Source organism: Doryrhamphus excisus, chromosome 11 (assembly GCF_030265055.1).
Source record: "Doryrhamphus excisus isolate RoL2022-K1 chromosome 11, RoL_Dexc_1.0, whole genome shotgun sequence".
In the NCBI taxonomy this organism is placed as follows: Eukaryota; Metazoa; Chordata; class Actinopteri; order Syngnathiformes; family Syngnathidae; genus Doryrhamphus; species Doryrhamphus excisus.
Window position 1 is genome coordinate 374,117 of NC_080476.1, and position 21,278 is coordinate 395,394.

The window sequence follows — 21,278 nt, forward strand, 5'->3', positions numbered from 1 at the left end:
ACAGTCATTGTTCCATGGTTGACCCTTTAGCCGCCCACGTTGGTTTATAAATACATAACTTTATGTAACAAAGTCATGGAGAACAGTCCACATTTTCACACAATCATCTTCATGAATCTACAGGGAGACCAAATGAGCCTGTGGGTTTGAACGTGGAGGCGTCTTGGTTGAGGTCTATAAATAGCGCAGTCATCACCTAAAAACAACCACTTTTGAGCAGGAGAAAAATGAGCTCTATTTCTGTCGCCGCACATTTGGAAACGCCCTGAATAGATCAGAGGTACGACGTGGACTATCAGCATCGGGTCCTGCAGCTCGACTTGTGGTCCGCTTAGCAGCATGCGGCATGCGGACGGATGTACAGGTCAGGGTACGAGTACAGGGAAGTGCCGTGCTCATCTATAAAGCATACAGAGCGTCCCATTATCTACTGTATCCACTTGAATATTTCACCATCTACACTGCAGAACATGCATCTGCAGAGATGACAGGCTGTGGAAGATGATGCACCACAGATGGGGGGGGGGCATAAAAGCACATTCATCTTAATTCTACTTAGCACTTTCTCTCGTCAGTGGTCCACCTGGCGTCCAGGAGAAGGAGATTTCCTCCCAATTATTTATAAGCTGCAATTGATGCCTTCTCCTTTCCGTCAAAAAAAAAGGAATTCCAGACTTTCCCAGGACACCCCCCCCGTATGATATCAACCATGACCTTGTGTGGATCCCACCAGGTTTCCCGAATCCTGCTTAAGTCCAGCATGAAGCCGCGGCGGTCACCAGCTGAGCTTCCTGGCGTCAGCGTGGGCGTGGAGTCCGTCCAAATCACACAGACAACAACACAACACAAGATGCAACATAAATACTTTATGTTTGAACGAAATAACAACATCAATATTTCACGTATACATTCCATCGCCAGGAGAATCCATGCATTGCATAAGGAACTTGTTTCCTGTTACAAGTGTAACATTAATATTCATAAAAGGCAACTTGAACTTGGTGCCTCCATGTCTCTTAAAGGGGACCTCTGGTGCTTTTCCACTTTTCTGACCTATAAATGTGGTATTCTCGTGTCAAACCACTTTCACTTGGGGGGTTTGAACCTTGGGAGGTGAGCCCTGAAAGACGGCTCTGAACGCTGAACTAAATTAGCACACCGATAGAAACGAGGCGTGCCTCAGGTGCGCCGTACCTGCACATAGGAAATGATCATGACAGCTAATTCACACATTTTGGATGAAATCAAGAGAAAACCATCCCATGCACATCGAATTGGTGAAGCCTGAGCGGCGCACAAAGTAGCCACTTCCAAACTTGATATTTATCAACCTAAATGCCTATCTCACTCACGGTGCAACCAAAAATATAACACAATGTAACTGTAACACCTGCAAGGCATGCTGGGTAGCCAGTAGAACAGAGTCAAGGTGGGCATTGGTGAGGTAGGGTCTCATGGTCATGGTCGTGATGGTGATCATCACACAATAAAATAAGTCAGCAATAAAAGGTCTTGCGGATGGATACGTCCACGTGGACCTTAGAATTCTGAAATCATGGCTGCCCAATTTTGGGTCACATGATGCTGAATCAATGGCGTGCCTGTCAATAAAGGACTAAGGTGAGCCCTAACACGCGGACCGATGGCCTTTACAGGCGCCATTAGTAGCTGTGCATGGCGTGGCCTCGGCGTGGCACTGCCAACGGCCAAAGTCGATATCAGCAGGTATTCCGATAGACACGTTGGCGACGTGGGAGCAAGGCGCCTCGGCGTGGCATTGGAGCCTCATCAGTCAAGCGGAGCAGCGCTGCTTGTTTCAGCCGCCATTAGAGCAACACCGACCTGCAGTTAGTGACCTGCCAACGTGAGTAATGTCCGTCTCGTACACGCCCGTGTCCACCAGAAGACCCATCAGGGTCATTGGGCTCCATACCTAAAACATCTAACAATGTTGCTTTGGCTCACATAATAAAACACACAAGAGCGTCATGAAAGCGACCGTTGTGAGGTCGTGTTTGACTGAAAGTCGTTACCACGGTGATGCTGGTATCTCCAGCAAGTCCTGTCCAGCAAGTCCTGCTCAGCCCAGTTTGACGCGTGTGTCCCGGCTGTAGGCGAGCACCTGCAGGAGAATAGCCACGTCCACGAGGATCTGGAGTGAACCGCACACCCAGAACTGCGATGGGCTTTGGTTCATCACAAAGTACGTGGTCTTGAAGACATCTCCGGCGGTCCACAGCAGCACCATCTTCACACTGGAGAGACATGGAGACACCAAGATCATAGTCGTCAATGGCAGCTGACTCAGCACACGTCTTGGTCCATAAACGTATCATTCACTAGAACCGCATACACGCACCCTGGAAATGTCAGCATATCCAGTTGCCATGGTAACGCTGCTCCGGCCGACTTCAACGCTGCCTTGAATGAGGTAGTTGGAAAGAAGCGGCAGCTTTGTCATGCGTGTTCTTAGGATGGCGTGTTCTTAGGATGGCGTGTTCTTAGGATGGCGTGTTCTTAGAATGGCGTGTTCTTAGAATGGCGTGTTCTTAGGATGGCGTGTTCTTAGGATGGCGTGTTCTTAGAATGGCGTGTTCTTAGAATGGCGTGTTCTTAGGATGGCGTGTTCTTGGAATGGCGTGTTCTTAGGATGGCGTGTTCTTAGAATGGCATGTTCTTAGGATGGCGTGTTCTTAGGATGGCGTGTTCTTAGGATGGCGTGTTCTTAGGATGGCGTGTTCTTAGAATGGCGTGTTCTTAGGATGGCGTGTTCTTAGGATGGCGTGTTCTTAGGATGGCGTGTTCTTAGAATGGCGTGTTCTTAAGATGGCGTGTTCTTAGAATGGCGTGTTCTTAGGATGGCGTGTTCTTAGAATGGCGTGTTCTTAGAATGGCGTGTTCTTAGGATGGCGTGTTCTTAGGATGGCGTGTTCTTAGGATGGCGTGTTCTTAGAATGGCGTGTTCTTAGGATGGCGTGTTCTTAGGATGGCGTGTTCTTAGGATGGCGTGTTCTTAGGATGGCGTGTTCTTAGGATGGCGTGTTCTTAGAATGGCGTGTTCTTAGGATGGCGTGTTCTTAGAATGGCGTGTTCTTAGGATGGCGTGTTCTTAGGATGGCGTGTTCTTAGGATGGCGTGTTCTTAGGATGGCGTGTTCTTAGGATGGCGTGTTCTTAGGATGGCGTGTTCTTAGAATGGCGTGTTCTTAAGATGGCGTGTTCTTAGGATGGCGTGTTCTTAGGATGGCGTGTTCTTAGGATGGCGTGTTCTTAGGATGGCGTGTTCTTAGGATGGCGTGTTCTTAGGATGGCGTGTTCTTAAGATGGCGTGTTCTTAGGATGGCGTGTTCTTAGGATGGCGTGTTCTTAGGATGGCGTGTTCTTAGGATGGCGTGTTCTTAGAATGGCGTGTTCTTAGGATGGCGTGTTCTTAGGATGGCGTGTTCTTAGGATGGCGTGTTCTTAGGATGGCGTGTTCTTAGAATGGCGTGTTCTTAGGATGGCGTGTTCTTAGAATGGCGTGTTCTTAGAATGGCGTGTTCTTAGAATGGCGTGTTCTTAGGATGGCGTGTTCTTAGGATGGCGTGTTCTTAGGATGGCGTGTTCTTAGAATGGCGTGTTCTTAGGATGGCGTGTTCTTAGGATGGCGTGTTCTTAGAATGGCGTGTTCTTAGGATGGCGTGTTCTTAGGATGGCGTGTTCTTAGGATGGCGTGTTCTTAGGATGGCGTGTTCTTAGGATGGCGTGTTCTTAGAATGGCGTGTTCTTAGGATGGCGTGTTCTTAGGATGGCGTGTTCTTAGGATGGCGTGTTCTTAAGATGGCGTGTTCTTAGGATGGCGTGTTCTTAGGATGGCGTGTTCTTAGGATGGCGTGTTCTTAGGATGGCGTACTTGTCAGGTTTAGACCCCGACACTTGTAGAAAAACACTGCCTGTACAAAGGAAGACGCAGAGAGATGAGTTTCTTTTTACTTGCAAGGAGAGTGATCAGGAACCGTTCAGTAACAATTCGCCACCTCACTCTGAAGCAGTTCCTGCCCTCTTGCCTTTTTATTGAAGGAAGGCCCTGTACAATCAACTAGGTGAGGGAAGGGGGGTTTAATCATTCTAGTTAAAACCAGTTTCTTTGCACAACATGTTATCCATATGTGTAGATATCTCATCCTTGGCATGCGATTCTCCGGACACACACACACACATACCCTTTGAGGTCATATCTACTTCTGACCCGTGCCTATGTCCCCTGAGGGTGTTAAAACTATCTGCTAAGGAATGTTCTGTCATGTTCTGTTTTCCCTTAATCATGATGTACACCACAAGTGCAGGCGTCACAGCATTAATCTTACATTGCTATGTGAGTGATATGAAACACATGTACAGAGTTAATCTTACTTTGTTATGTGAGTGATACGAAATGTTTGTAGGTCATAAGAAAAATAGGTCATAAGAATATAGTAAAAATAGGTCATAAGAATATAGTAAAAATAGGATAACTTTATGTACAATTATTCCAACATTTCCCTCCTGTTTATTCATTTTGCACTATATTCTCCCATCCTCCGTTGACCTCTTCTTTTTCAGTCCCATAGCGCAAAAGGTACACTCAGGGGTCAGCTGCATAATCTCCTGGATCGGAAAACAAGTCCTGAAAATGCCATGATGTTTTGTCATGTATCTCTTCAGTTTCGGTGTCTTCATCGTAGCTGTCTTCTTGGGGCTCCCCTTTTGTAGTAAGGAGGGCATACATTTTTGACACCTCTTGCTTAATTGGTTGGATAGCAGTGGTGATTAGCCTGGTGCACAAAACTCTAATGCAGGGAATGCAACAACATCCACATAAGGTGAGATTAGCTGCAAATACAGCGATTAACATTAAAACTGACATTATCAGTTGTTTATATTTGCCAAATACGTCTCCAAAACCATCCCACATTGACGTGTCAACTCCAGAATGGTCTTTCATCTTGCTGTTAAGGGACCTTAGACCTTCTAAGGCCTTGGTGAGACTCCCGTCCGCTGCCGTGTTGTTCGGAATGAACGTGCAGCACTGATCACCAAAAATGGCACATACTCCGCCCTTCTCCGCCAAGAGCATGTCAACAGCAATTATGTTTTGGAAAGCCATGAGGGAGGTAGCTGACAGTTGTTCATGGATGGCGGAGAACCCTCTTTCAGTGTTGTTTCCTAATTTCTGCACGTTATAGTGGATGTAGTTGATTTGTCTACATTTTTGTTAATTGTGCACCACCAGCAAATCGATGATTCAAAACCTGCTGCTATCTGGTTAACTAATTTGTATTCATCAGGGACTCCTCTCGGAACTCCAATACTGTCTATGTAGGTGGGATCATTTTTATCCCACCCTGACACTGATCTCTTTGATTCTAGGTTTGAATGTTATGTCTACCATCTCTATTGATTTAGACTGAGTATCATTCAATCTTCCTAATTTGATTCCAACACCTGTTCTGTTTATGCATGAGAAGTTTCCTGCAGCTACCTTTTTAGAAAATACTGTTTTTTGTTTTTTTTTTTTAGTGGAAGTAAGAGGATAGACCTTATCCCATTGTGAACAAATTATTTATTTTATTTATTTATTTATTTATTTTCCCTTATGCAATGGTTTTATTCATTACGTCGATCAAACAATCTATTCCCATAGTTGAAGGCACTACTTGTAACAGTGGTCTGGCTCCCATACATACTACACAATCTATTTTAACTCCGGCGTGACGTGTGTAGTTATTTGTGATTGGCATTTCAGCAGGGGTCATGGTTTGATTTTCACAAATAATTATAGGAAAGTAGGGATCTGCCCCAGAAGAGTAGGCCCATAAAAGGAAACCCCAACACGAGGTATTTAAAATAGTGCCCAATGGTCGGTCATATGGGTTGAGCTTAGCTGAGCTAAAGGCAAATGTCATACTTAATATGGCCCCACGTTTCTTTAACATAATTTTATTATGGAAATACTTGGCTTCTAATGTGGTAGCAGGTGCCCAGTAATCACCTTCCTGTGTGGTAATCAATGTGTCCCAACTTAAATCTAACACGTGTCCAGTAACATACCACCAATAATTAGCATATGTCTTCCCTGACACCTGATGTCTATTTGTAAATCCTTTCAACGATGATATGGGTATTTGGAGTTCGGTAGTCGAATTTGGGGCTATGGTCATACATATGGAGTTGTTGTATGCCCACTTAATAATCCAAGGTGTTAGGTCGACCTGTGTTTGTGATCTGTTAGGGTCCCCCACCCTTCTTTTCTGCATGCTAAGATTCTTTTCCCATAGCAATGTTGACATTACTATTATTATTCCGATCAGTCCTCCTACTGCTGCTAATTAATTATTATTATTATTATTTTTATGCGTCTGAGTGATCATCTTACCTGCAGACCTGCAACCCCTCCTAATGACGCAACAGAGTTGTGGACAATCTTCACCGGTTTGAGACGACTGCAAACTAGAATTACAGCCCCCTTTGTAGCCGGACTTCCTCTGAAGGTCGTTGAGGAGCTACAAATCTACAGCAGATACCACAATGCTCAAACGGGTACGGTTAGGGTAAACACTAAGATGGAGATGGATAATTTAGTCATCGTTTATCACTATAAAATTTTTATTTTTTTTTTCTGAAATACCATAGCGTGGAATTATGTCCTTACATAGAGCTTTAGCTACTGTTAGTGCATCTGGATGTTTTGTAGGAAACAGTTCTATCCATTTTGAAAATGAGTCTATTATCACGAAACAGAATTTTTTCCCTTCACTGTTGTTGAGTTCAATGAAGTCCATGTGTATTTCTTGAAATAAGTATTGTGGTTTTTGAAATTGGCCACGCCGAGGTCGCAAGCTGCCCTGGGCATTGTGTTTTGCACACGCTAAACATGCTCTACAAAATTTTTTTAAATAAGAATTAAATCCTACAAAATCCTACAAAAATACAAAAATCCATACGTAGTAAAGTGGGTGTTAATAGTGTGGCATGGCACATATCACATATCCCTCCTGTTGAGACATGTGTAAAACCATGGCTCAAAATAGCGTCCCACTTATGCAAAAAAAAATTTTCTTCAAGATTGTTTTATTATCTATCGACATATTAACCTTTTTGTCCAGGGTTGCTTTATTCCTTAGCCAGTGGTCAATTTCTCGCTTCGGACTCTGTTGTTACATGTCTGCCAGGATCTCAAAGTGTACTTGTAATTTTTCTGTGTTAAGATGGTTCAGTTCCTTTAGTGCCGCTTGTTTTACCATTTTATCAGCGAACATATTTCCTAAAGATATTGGATCCGAATTATTAGTATATGTGTCATGCATTTACATACAGCAATTTGTTTTGGTAATTGCACTGCTTCTAGTAAAGTTGTTAATAATCCTGCATGAGTTACTGGTTTTCTCGTTGATGTTGTCATACCTCTGTTTTGCCAATATTGTGCAAAGATATGTACTGTTGAATATACATATTGGCTATCAGTATAAATTGTCACCTTTTGACCTTTCATTAATTTGCATGCTTCTGTAAGCGCTAAGACTGTATAGCCTGTTATTGTTTTTCCCAAATAATTTTTCTTTGAGGAACCATCTACAAAATCACCCCTTTATGTTAGTGTCTGATCTAATAGGTCTGGTGTACACTTTGCAGTTTGTGTTGTTAGCTCATAACAATCATGTGGTTGGCCTTCCTCAGGGAATGGTAGAAGGGTAGCTGGGTTGAGCGTGGTGCATCGCTCAAGTGTTAAATGTGGTTTAGCTTCATTTAAGATTGCTTGTTTTCTGTCTGTTAGAATGGTTCGCCCTTGTCCTGTCAACTGATGGCCTAAATACTTCACTGATTGCTTACAAAATTGTAGTTTGTCTTTACTCACTTTATGGCCTTCTTTCGCTAAATGGTGCAATAAGGCTATTGTCTTCTTCACATGACTTCCTATCTTGTGACGCTAGTAGGATGTCATCTACATATAATAATTTCTGGCTTCCATTTGGGGGTTCGAACGTGGACATACTGGCCATCATTGCTTGTGAATAAATTATATATATATCTATTTGTTTTTTATTCTTTCTGCAAACATAAATGCGAACCTGAACTTTCTTTCTCTATTTGAATGGAGAAGAATGCCTGATGTCTACTACGGTGAACCATGTGACATCGATATTACGTGGTGGGTTATCGCATTCTACTAAGACTTAAATTTTTGAACAAATCTTCTATTGCTGGTTTTATTCCTTCATATGAATTTAGTTTTATTTGGTTGTACTTGTAATTATACTACTGGTTCATCATTTGGTTCTGGTTGTATTTGTTAAGACAAGTCTAGTCGTGCTGAATATCGCTTTTGGTTCCTTTTGTACTGGCCTTTGACACGATCACGGGAGAAGTGACCTTCTTCACCGCAATTCCAACATCCAGCATTGTTGGGATAGTTTTGTATATTCTGTCTACCTGTTCCTCTACCTCTTCCTCCAAATCTTCTCCGAGTTGGCATAACCCTTCTTTCGTTACCTTCCTTTTGTGTATAAAATGTGTCTGAGTCTTTTTCTTTCATTACTTTTTCTTCATCTTTCTGATATTCATGAAGTAAAATTTCCCTTACTATCTTATATAACTCTTCCTTTTTACAACCTTCACTTTCTGCTCTATCTCTCGCTTTTCTTCCTTCCTTCATTTTCGCCTCGCCTTTTTGCTTTCTTGTTCTCGTTTTGCTTACATTTCTTTTCTATGTTTTGTTGTAACTCCCTAATACATGCCGTGAATAATTTTCTGTTGAATTTGTACTGTTTTATCCAATAATATAGGGGTTCTACTGCTAGACTATCCTCTTTTACAACTATCTTCCAGTCTTTGCATGGGAGTTCTTCAAGGACCTTTTGTTTTTCTTTACTTTGTCCCTTCCCCATTTTGAACTAAATTTGGACCCAGTGGTTCTTAACACCTGTCGTGTTCTAACACTGGGGTTATTTTCAACAAGATGGTGATCAACAACCTTTTGTGGTAAAATTCTCTTCAACCTTTTCAGGTGGAATTTTCTTGCCTACAAGCATCCACAAAGGCTCACCATTTACTTCTTGTTGGTTTGGTATAAAACACAGTTACCTAGTGGTAATTGTATTTTCATTCACACACTCACACATTCACACATTCACACTGCGCGCGCCTTTTATTTTTACCGCCCAGAGGACTCCGCCATCCTATGTAGAATTTAACTAGTCTGTTTCAACTAGGGGCGTCTACTCCACCTACGGAATTTAACTGTCGGACCTGATAGAGCCTAGAATTGTCAGGGTTTGGTACACTTACTTTTTTTTATTCTTTTCTCTGTTTTCTTTAAAGTACTTTCATTGTCACCTTTTTTACCTGCAGGGTTTGTCTATTTCACCTTTGTGACCTGCAGGGTTTGTCTATTTCACCTTTGTGACCTGCAGGGTTTGTCACTTATTTTTTTATTCTTTTCTCTGTTTTCTTTAGAACCCTCTCTTTAAAGTTCTTTTATTGTCTATTTTACCTTTTTCACACATCCATTCCTTTTAAACAAAATTTGTACTCACAATCTCTGCGTCTCTGGATCTCCTTCAACCTTCGGATCCCAGCCCGCAAGAGAGGGACCAGTCCCGGAAAGGGTCTTAATGCTGTGGCCACAGTCTTGCCTGGATCTCGCTTGCCCGCTGGGATCGTCAGGTGTCTTGGAAATCCGGCTCGAAGGACCAATAAAATGTCAGGTTTAGACCCCGACACTTGTAGAAAAACACTGCCTGTACAAAGGAAGACGCAGAGAGATGAGTTTCTTTTTACTTGCAAGGAGAGTGATCAGGAACCGTTCAGTAACAATTCGCCACCTCACTCTGAAGCAGTTCCTGCCCTCTTGCCTTTTTATTGAAGGAAGGCCCTGTACAATCAACTAGGTGAGGGAAGGGGGGTTTAATCATTCTAGTTAAAACCAGTTTCTTTGCACAACATGTTATCCATATGTGTAGATATCTCATCCTTGGCATGCGATTCTCCGGACACACACACACACATACCCTTTGAGGTCATATCTACTTCTGACCCGTGCCTATGTCCCCTGAGGGTGTTAAAACTATCTGCTAAGGAATGTTCTGTCATGTTCTGTTTTCCCTTAATCATGATGTACACCACAAGTGCAGGCGTCACAGCATTAATCTTACATTGCTATGTGAGTGATATGAAACACATGTACAGAGTTAATCTTACTTTGTTATGTGAGTGATACGAAATGTTTGTAGGTCATAAGAAAAATAGGTCATAAGAATATAGTAAAAATAGGTCATAAGAATATAGTAAAAATAGGATAACTTTATGTACAATTATTCCAACAGTACTCCGTAACCAGAACACCAAACCTGACGCTTCGGCCTCATAACTTCTACCCTGCGTATTACTGCCATACGCCGACTAGGTGGATTATGTCGACTTGTTTTTACCCGGTACTCCGGTTTGAGTAATTGGCCGCTCCAAGTTGTCCATAGGTAGGAATGTGGGTGGGAATGGTTGTTAGGAGATGAGGCCAACCACACGGCGGCCATCACTGCTCCGATGTTTTTTTTCTTTTAGTAAGGTAATAATGTTGATGAAATATTACTTTTAATTCATTTCTTCCAAAATGTTGAATATAAAAAGCTTGGAAAAGTACAAAAAAACAAGCTATTTTTCCCCATAGGAAACCATGTAAATTCACTGACTCTGTCCATGGTACCCACAAATATCAACACAAAATACATTGATGGAGAATAATGATGCAATGCAAAATAAATAGAAATGATGAATGAAATGATTCCCACTTTTCCATACAAGTTGCAAATCAAATACTGTTTTTCACCTTTGTCAAAATGCTGGATTTTGCAACTTTATTGGCCCCATGGTGGGCTATTTAACAAATACATTTACAGTAACTAATCAAAAACCCAAGAACTCAGCTACTCTTAATTTATTGTGGATTTGCGTGATGGACAGGGAATCGAACCCACCGGTCTAACGACCATCTCCATAAACAGCATCCCTCTGGCTTCATATTCAGCATAAAAACTAAAACATACTTCATGAAAAGCATTTAGCCTACAGTGGTGCTAGCTAGCATGATGCAAGCCCAGCGTAGGGGAGGAAATGCTTTAGAGAGAAGAGGAAGCAAGAGGGACACTCCATTTGATATCATCTTCATTGTGTTTCTATACATCCTTGGAATATTATATGGAATATTCATGCATCCCTTCCCTCCTTTACATTCTCTGTCTCGCCTGACTTCCTGTCCACTTCCTTTACGTCGTACCCTTCACACTCTATGCTCTCGCATCGCTTCTTTCCCCCCGCGGCCCCCCAGAGAGGGCGTACCCGTGGTATTAATGTAACATGACTTTAGACTTTTTATTAGAGCTGACTGGGCCTGGGAGAGTGAAAGACCATCAGTCATCAAAGAGATACATCATGGGGGGGTCTCACAGAGGTGGGGGGGCGGCGTCTGTCTGGCATGCACCGGGACGGACAAGGAAGCCACCAGAGACGGAGGAGGGAACGATATGGATGATGAGTCCATACGGGTTGGGGAGCAGCCTAATGACCACGGGGACGTACGGACCGTACCATCCTTGAGCTGTCCTTGCAGAGTCAAACTCGCATCTCTCCCCTGGGCTCCCTTCAGGCACGGGCCAGGAAGGGAAGCTAGCCAAATGGAGGCAACTGTTTTTCTCCAGACCTGCCTACTGAAATAGGAAATGTGGAGGTTAAATAAGTCACTTCAGCAACCAGGCTTTGCTGCTGATGTTGTTAAGATTGCCTATTTTGGGGGGTATTTTAGGGGGGTATTTTGGGGGGGTATTTTAGAACTGTATCTTGCGGTCTGTGTTGTATCATTCATAAAAGCCTGGCGTCTTCTGGAAGCTTTGTTCTTCAAAAGGTTATCCAGGCTTTGAAGCAATTTCGGTCCAAAGTGAGATAACGGAGATAGCGGCGTTCCCAGAGCAAGAGTGGACATGCCGGCAACATGGAAAACCCAATTTCCTTCCGTCAACACACGACACGCTGCGTGCCTCCGCTGTCCTTTCCTACAGCCAAGCTTCAACCAGCAGTTTCACCTGCAGGCTTTAGTCGGGATCAGACCGCCCCCCCCCCCCATCCACCCCCCCACACAGCCCCAGGCTGTCGGAGAAGTGCTGCTTTACGGCACGTGGGACTCCCTGACTCCTCCTGCTCCCCTAACAATTTAGACTTTAGCTGCTTCCACAAAGTACACAGAGGACTTCCAAACTTTATACTTTTATACTTTTAGTGTTTGCTCTGGCTACTTCCTTTACAGAAACTTTGGTAAAACTTCACTTTCGGAGTACTATACTGTACTGTACTACCTTGTTAGAGTGACTTTCCATGAAGTAGGAATCCTTATTTAGAAATAGAATATTTTTGCAGTTAGACCATAGAAAACCTGTTCACTACCTTATAAATACATTTAAACATTAGAGCCCACCATATATGACATAACACCCCTATAGTAACCTTTACACTGACATTAGCCAATTGAGTGGACATTATAGTTGAAAGGCTGGTGTAGACCCACGTCTTAATAAAAAATAGTTACATTCCTCCACTGAAGTGACGATATCGCCTCAGCAGTATCAGTATCAGTATCAGTATCAGAGACCCTCTATACTCTTCCAAAGGTTCCCCTCCCCTCCCTTCAGGTGAGTCCTTTGCCCAAGAGACAAGCGGCACTATTATTAAGGCTAAGCCATGACGGTAATTACAGCAGGCGGGGGGTCCGCCTGGTCTAGTCTCCAGGCCAGGCGGTCCCACTGAGACAAAAAACCATTTGGGGGTCATTCATCTCTGGCAGGCATGCATACTTTCTCACGTTGAACTCTTTATCATGCCAGTCTCATTTAGCGCCTCCTGACGGGGGCGCATCCATCTCAGGCCGCCATCTTGACAACTGATGAAGGACCCTCAGAGCCAACGGCTCAATTTAGGTCCGAGTGATACTTTGTTCCTGCACACGGAGATGGACTGATTGTGGTATCGATTGAGAAGACCGAGTGAGTGACTGGCACACACACACACACATGCACACACACACACACACACACACACACACACACGGTCCATAGCTAAGCCCAGCCTGGTACGGTCCACACACCAAGACCCAAGACCCTCCATAGCTAAGCCCAGCCTGGTCAAGTCCCATGGATCGCCCTGACCTGACATCTTCATCAGAGCTAAGTGGGGAGAGATAAGGGAGGAAAGGAGCAAAATGGTGGCCTGCGTCCTGGAAGGGATGGAAATAAAAAGAGCGAGGCTGTGAGATGGATGAGGGTGGAGATGAGGGTGGAGATGAGGGTGGAGATGAGGGTGGAGACGAGGGTGGAGATGAGGGCGGAGACGAGGGCGGAGACGAGGGCGGAGACGAGGGCGGAGACGAAGGTGGAGACGAAGGTGGAGACGAGGGTGGAGATGAGGGCGGAGACGAGGGTGGAGACGAGGGTGGAGATAAGGGTGGAGATGAGGGTGGAGATGAGGGTGGAGATGAGGGTGGAGATGAGGGTGGAGACGAGGGTGGAGACGAGGGTGGAGATGAGGGTGGAGATGAGGGTGGAGATGAGGGTGGAGATGAGGGCGGAGATGAGGGCGGAGATGAGGGCGGAGATGAGGGCGGAGACGAGGGTGGAGACGAGGGTGGAGATGAGGGTGGAGATGAGGGTGGAGATGAGGGTGGAGATGAGGGTGGAGATGAGGGTGGAGATGAGGGTGGAGATGAGGGCGGAGATGAGGGCGGAGATGAGGGTGGAGATGAGGGTGGACGGAGGTGAGAGGAAAATGACACGAGATGGATGACAGGCTAGCGGGGTGTGGAAGTATAAATCTAGACCAGGGTGAAAAACCAAGCCTCCTCGGTCGTTGGAGACCAGAGAGAGTCATGGAGAAAGTGATGGAGGTCTCACTCTGCACCGTGATGGGGGGGGGGGGCAGCCAGTAATTGTGACAAGCGTTGATGGAGGGCCATCAGGCCGACTGGGCAGACGAGTGAAAAGAGCAAATCCTGGGTTGGCTATCAGGTACAAGGACACAAAAACACCAACATGTCAAATGAAATATTGGTATATTGGTATGATGGATATGGATATGAAGTATAAGATGAAGTGTATATTGGTATGATGGATATGGATATGAAGTATAAGATGAAGTGTATATTGGTATGATGGATATGGATATGAAGTATAAGATGAAGTGTATATTGGTATGATGGATATGGATATGAAGTATAAGATGAAGTGTATATTGGTATGATGGATATGGATATGAAGTATACAACCAAATAAACACGTTTTAATCACACAGATGGCTAATTTTACATTTTAATGTAAACCAGCAGACAGCTGGTCAAAAATGATATTAAAAATGTAATATACAGCCGTAGTCATTTATAAGTGGCTCTGGAGTATAAGTGGCAGGAACAGCCAACCTATGAAAAAAAAGTGCCACTTATAGTCCAGAAAATACGTTAAATATGAAAAATCGTGTTCTTCTATTGATACAGTAGTCCACGTCTTTATGACCATATGAACATGGGGTCCCATAACATAATATTTGGTATTGACTGCCTGCTTTAGGAAGGGGGTAAATAGTTCCAGTGTAGGTATTACATCATGCACTTTTAATGGTTAGGATTTATATTTGGATGAGTCGGAAAAATGAGGAATTAGTCAATGAGCAATCCATCATTAGCACCACGGCCCCGAGCGTCTCCTCGTTATTCAACATAAGTTTGCATGTGCGTTGCCGTATTCTGCTTCATGCATCTGTTTGCATCTGTTTGCCCACACACGAGGGCGTGTGCAGGGCTTTAGCTGAAGCGGAGCTGCTGGCCGCCCCTTCTAAGTATGAATAATGCATGTTCATTGATCGTGCACGGGCATATGCAGAAACGTTCCCAATATGTGAACGGTAATGGATTCACCAAATGAAACAAAGGTTGGCTGAGGAGGAGGATGGGGCAGTTTGCCTGAAGATGTTTGGGAAATGGAAGCTGCTGTTAATAGCCTGTTATGTAATGAGAGAAAAAGATGTATCAGTGGAAACGAGCACGACTGCTGGCTTCTCTTCCACGCTCATCAAGTCATAAGTCATAAGTTCATATGGTTTAGTGATACGTTTACCAGCCTGTCTACGTCTATCAATATCAATAATGTGGGAACGCATCAACTGCCTCTCACTCGCAGGTTGTTATTACCCCCCCCCCCCCCCACTTTGAGGTGATCACAGTGTTTGCACCGTATCCTCTGGGCCCCCCCCATAGAGGTTATTGGCCCCCTCAATAGAAACATGAAAACACTATTGAGATCTGCTCAGAATGGACAAAAAGAACAAGCTGTGATGATGGAGGTGAAGGAGAGTGTTCCAAGGACAAAACGCACACACACACACACACACACACACACACACATACACCCCCCCCCCCACACATAACCACAACAGACCCACAATGCTGGTATTTTTTCATCGTTAAACGCATGGCTTCATGAATCAATTTCAGCACAGATTCAAAGTTCTAGTCGTCCATCCGTCCAAATGCAAAAGAAAAGGCAGACACAGAAGACACGGAGACTCCACGGCTAGCTGAAGACCAGCTGAAGAACCTCTACCACGCAGTAACCTGGCTACCTGCTCCTGTGTACAAATACTTCTTTGTGGGCATCCTTTCTGCAAGTCAAAAGCAATTTCATGAACCTTCCACGTCAGCGTGGACAAGAAGATCTGTGGGCGGTAAAAGAAGAGAAATGAATGGAAATGAGCTAAGCTGCCTTTTGAGAGGCGTCAGAGAAACGGAGAGACATGAAGAAGTATTGACATCCATAAAGGCAGTATCCGTGTGGAAAGAGAACTGCTTTAGTATACAAGTGGGAATATTATTTAATTCAACTATGCCGGGTTATACAGGTGTAAAGGTGACTATAGGGGTACTATCTCCTGTCTAGAGGGCTCTAATATGCTAATAAAACTCATTTTAAAGGTTGTAAACATGTTTTCTATGAGCTAACTACAGAAATATTTGATTCATAAATGAGGAATCAAACTTCCTGGAAATGCAAAAAAATCCAGTTTCAGGTTCCGATAAAATATTTTGACATTTTGGTGTTTTACTGGTTCTCCACCAGCATTCCTGTTCTACATGGCCAAATAGGAGAACCTTTGATGGTATATTTGTGGTATCTCTTCCACATCCACATTAAAAGGGTAAAAGAGCTTTCTCTGCACCTCTGGTGCGCCGTTTTGACACCAAATTGTCACTGCGCCAAGCTGAAAATGTGGACTCCTCCCCCGGTGCGCCACCACGCCCACCTTAGCGTGATGCAGTCTACCAAATTACTGCACACCGTGGTGCTCTGGACCAAACTACCACTGCGTGGGATGCGCCCCCCTGCGCCCCCCTGCGCCCCCCTGCGCCATCTTACGCTGCGCCATGAAATTAGAACCCCAAGTGTCACTATGGACCATGCAGCATAATTACATTGAACGTGCTTTAACGTAAGCTTCACTGTTCATCATCGTGTTCCTCATCGTGTTCCTCATCGTGTTCCTCATCGTGTTCCTCATCGTGTTCCTCATCGTGTTCCTCATCGTGTTCATCATCGTGTTCCTCATCGTGTTCCTCATCGTGTTCCTCATCGTGTTCCTCATCGTGTTCCTCATCGTGTTCCTCATCGTGTTCCTCATCGTGTTCATCATCGTGTTCTTCATCGTGTTCTTCATCGTGTTCTTCATCGTGTTCATCATCGTGTTCATCATCGTGTTCCTCATCGTGTTCCTCATCGTGTTCATCATCGTGTTCTTCATCGTGTTCATCATCGTGTTCATCATCGTGTTCATCATCGTGTTCCTCATCGTGTTCCTCATCGTGTTCCTCATCGTGTTCATCATCGTGTTCATCATCGTGTTCCTCATCGTGTTCTTCATCGTGTTCATCATCGTGTTCATCATCGTGTTCATCATCGTGTTCATCATCGTGTTCCTCATCGTGTTCATCATCGTGTTCATCATCGTGTTCATCATCGTGTTCTTCATCGTGTTCATCATCGTGTTCATCATCGTGTTCCTCATCGTGTTCATCATCGTGTTCATCATCGTGTTCATCATCGTGTTCCTCATCGTGTTCATCATCGTGTTCCTCATCGTGTTCCTCATCGTGTTCATCATCGTGTTCATCATCGTGTTCATCATCGTGTTCATCATCGTGTTCATCATCGTGTTCCTCATCGTGTTCCTCATCGTGTTCCTCATCGTGTTCCTCATCGTGTTCATCATCGTGTTCCTCATCGTGTTCCTCATCGTGTTCCTCATCGTGTTCCTCATCGTGTTCCTCATCGTGTTCATCATCGTGTTCATCATCGTGTTCATCATCGTGTTCATCATCGTGTTCCTCATCGTGTTCCTCATCGTGTTCCTCATCGTGTTCCTCATCGTGTTCCTCATCGTGTTCCTCATCGTGTTCCTCATCGTGTTCCTCATCGTGTTCTTCATCGTGTTCTTCATCGTGTTCTTCATCGTGTTCTTCATCGTGTTCTTCATCGTGTTCATCATCGTGTTCATCATCGTGTTCCTCATCGTGTTCCTCATCGTGTTCATCATCGTGTTCTTCATCGTGTTCATCATCGTGTTCATCATCGTGTTCATCATCGTGTTCCTCATCGTGTTCCTCATCGTGTTCCTCATCGTGTTCATCATCGTGTTCATCATCGTGTTCCTCATCGTGTTCTTCATCGTGTTCATCATCGTGTTCATCATCGTGTTCATCATCGTGTTCCTCATCGTGTTCCTCATCGTGTTCATCATCGTGTTCATCATCGTGTTCATCATCGTGTTCCTCATCGTGTTCATCATCGTGTTCATCATCGTGTTCATCATCGTGTTCTTCATCGTGTTCATCATCGTGTTCATCATCGTGTTCCTCATCGTGTTCATCATCGTGTTCATCATCGTGTTCATCATCGTGTTCCTCATCGTGTTCCTCATCGTGTTCCTCATCGTGTTCCTCATCGTGTTCATCATCGTGTTCATCATCGTGTTCATCATCGTGTTCATCATCGTGTTCCTCATCGTGTTCCTCATCGTGTTCCTCATCGTGTTCCTCATCGTGTTCCTCATCGTGTTCCTCATCGTGTTCCTCATCGTGTTCCTCATCGTGTTCCTCATCGTGTTCATCATCGTGTTCATCATCGTGTTCCTCATCGTGTTCCTCATCGTGTTCCTCATCGTGTTCCTCATCGTGTTCCTCATCGTGTTCCTCATCGTGTTCTTCATCGTGTTCATCATCGTGTTCCTCATCGTGTTCCTCATCGTGTTCCTCATCGTGTTCCTCATCGTGTTCCTCATCGTGTTCCTCATCGTGTTCATCATCGTGTTCTTCATCGTGTTCATCATCGTGTTCTTCATCGTGTTCTTCATCGTGTTCTTCATCGTGTTCGTCATCGTGTTCGTCATCGTGTTCATCATCGTGTTCCTCATCGTGTTCCTCATCGTGTTCATCATCGTGTTCATCATCGTGTTCATCATCGTGTTCATCATCGTGTTCCTCATCGTGTTCCTCATCGTGTTCCTCATCGTGTTCATCATCGTGTTCTTCATCGTGTTCCTCATCGTGTTCCTCATCGTGTTCATCATCGTGTTCATCATCGTGTTCCTCATCGTGTTCATCATCGTGTTCCTCATCGTGTTCTTCATCGTGTTCATCATCGTGTTCATCATCGTGTTCATCATCGTGTTCATCATCGTGTTCCTCATCGTGTTCCTCATCGTGTTCCTCATCGTGTTCTTCATCGTGTTCATCATCGTGTTCATCATCGTGTTCATCATCGTGTTCCTCATCGTGTTCCTCATCGTGTTCATCATCGTGTTCTTCATCGTGTTCCTCATCGTGTTCCTCATCGTGTTCATCATCGTGTTCATCATCGTGTTCATCATCGTGTTCATCATCGTGTTCTTCATCGTGTTCTTCATCGTGTTCCTCATCGTGTTCATCATCGTGTTCATCATCGTGTTCATCATCGTGTTCATCATCGTGTTCATCATCGTGTTCATCATCGTGTTCCTCATCGTTTTCTTCATCGTTTTCTTCATCGTTTTCTTCAACGTGTTCCTCATCGTGTTCATCATCGTGTTCATCATCGTGTTCCTCATCGTGTTCATCATCGTGTTCCTCATCGTGCTCATCATCGTGTTCATCATCGTGTTCATCATCGTGTTCATCATCGTGCTCATCATCGTGCTCATCATCGTGTTCCTCATCGTGTTCTTCATCGTGTTCCTCATCGTGTTCCTCATCGTGTTCCTCATCGTGTTCCTCATCGTGTTCCTCATCGTGTTCCTCATCGTGTTCATCATCGTGTTCATCATCGTGTTCATCATCGTGTTCATCATCGTGTTCATCATCGTGTTCCTCATCGTGTTCCTCATCGTGTTCCTCATCGTGTTCCTCATCGTGTTCCTCATCGTGTTCATCATCGTGTTCCTCATCGTGTTCCTCATCGTGTTCCTCATCGTGTTCCTCATCGTGTTCCTCATCGTGTTCCTCATCGTGTTCCTCATCGTGTTCCTCATCGTGTTCATCATCGTGTTCATCATCGTGTTCCTCATCGTGTTCCTCATCGTGTTCCTCATCGTGTTCATCATCGTGTTCCTCATCGTGTTCCTCATCGTGTTCATCATCGTGTTCATCATCGTGTTCCTCATCGTGTTCTTCATCGTGTTCCTCATCGTGTTCATCATCGTGTTCCTCATCGTGTTCCTCATCGTGTTCCTCATCGTGTTCCTCATCGTGTTCCTCATCGTGTTCCTCATCGTGTTCCTCATCGTGTTCCTCATCGTGTTCCTCATCGTGTTCCTCATCGTGTTCATCATCGTGTTCATCATCGTGTTCCTCATCGTGTTCCTCATCGTGTTCCTCATCGTGTTCATCATCGTGTTCCTCATCGTGTTCCTCATCGTGTTCATCATCGTGTTCTTCATCGTGTTCTTCATCGTGTTCTTCATCGTGTTCTTCATCGTGTTCATCATCGTGTTCATCATCGTGTTCATCATCGTGTTCCTCATCGTGTTCTTCATCGTGTTCCTCATCGTGTTCCTCATCGTGTTCCTCATCGTGTTCCTCATCGTGTTCATCATCGTGTTCATCATCGTGTTCATCATCGTGTTCATCATCGTGTTCTTCATCGTGTTCCTCATCGTGTTCCTCATCGTGTTCCTCATCGTGTTCATCATCGTGTTCTTCATCGTGTTCTTCATCGTGTTCCTCATCGTGTTCCTCATCGTGTTCCTCATCGTGTTCCTCATCGTGTTCATCATCGTGTTCATCATCGTGTTCATCAACGTGTTCTTCATCGTGTTCATCATCGTGTTCATCATCGTGTTCCTCATCGTGTTCCTCATCGTGTTCCTCATCGTGTTCCTCATCGTGTTCCTCATCGTGTTCATCATCGTGTTCATCATCGTGTTCATCATCGTGTTCATCATCGTGTTCATCATCGTGTTCATCATCGTGTTCATCATCGTGTTCATCATCGTGTTCTTCATCGTGTTCCTCATCGTGTTCATCATCGTGTTCCTCATCGTGTTCCTCATCGTGTTCATCATCGTGTTCCTCATCGTGTTCCTCATCGTGTTCCTCATCGTGTTCCTCATCGTGTTCCTCATCGTGTTCCTCATCGTGTTCTTCATCGTGTTCCTCATCGTGTTCATCATCGTGTTCCTCATCGTGTTCCTCATCGTGTTCCTCATCGTGTTCCTCATCGTGTTCCTCATCGTGTTCATCATCGTGTTCCTCATCGTGTTCCTCATCGTGTTCATCATCGTGTTCATCATCGTGTTCATCATCGTGTTCCTCATCGTGTTCTTCATCGTGTTCCTCATCGTGTTCATCATCGTGTTCCTCATCGTGTTCCTCATCGTGTTCATCATCGTGTTCCTCATCGTGTTCCTCATCGTGTTCCTCATCGTGTTCCTCATCGTGTTCCTCATCGTGTTCCTCATCGTGTTCCTCATCGTGTTCTTCATCGTGTTCCTCATCGTGTTCCTCATCGTGTTCATCATCGTGTTCATCATCGTGTTCCTCATCGTGTTCCTCATCGTGTTCCTCATCGTGTTCATCATCGTGTTCCTCATCGTGTTCCTCATCGTGTTCATCATCGTGTTCTTCATCGTGTTCTTCATCGTGTTCTTCATCGTGTTCATCATCGTGTTCATCATCGTGTTCCTCATCGTGTTCTTCATCGTGTTCCTCAT

General features: G+C 44.5%; 1 protein-coding gene across 3 annotated transcripts in view; it reads right to left on the reverse strand.

The window, feature by feature from the left end:
• Positions 1-713: 713 nt before the first annotated feature.
• Positions 714-21,278, reverse strand: part of si:dkey-246g23.2 (solute carrier family 66 member 2) — a 35,461-nt gene continuing 14,896 nt past the window's right edge. The window contains exon 5 of one of the 3 annotated variants that reach the window (XM_058088225.1): positions 714-2,255. In XM_058088225.1, coding sequence (XP_057944208.1) covers positions 2,081-2,255 — 175 coding nt within the window. In that variant the 3' untranslated portion in view covers positions 714-2,080. Of the gene's footprint in view, positions 2,256-6,223; positions 14,053-21,278 lie in introns of those variants that run through there. The other 2 variants (XM_058088226.1, XM_058088227.1) reach the window with 2 other exon arrangements.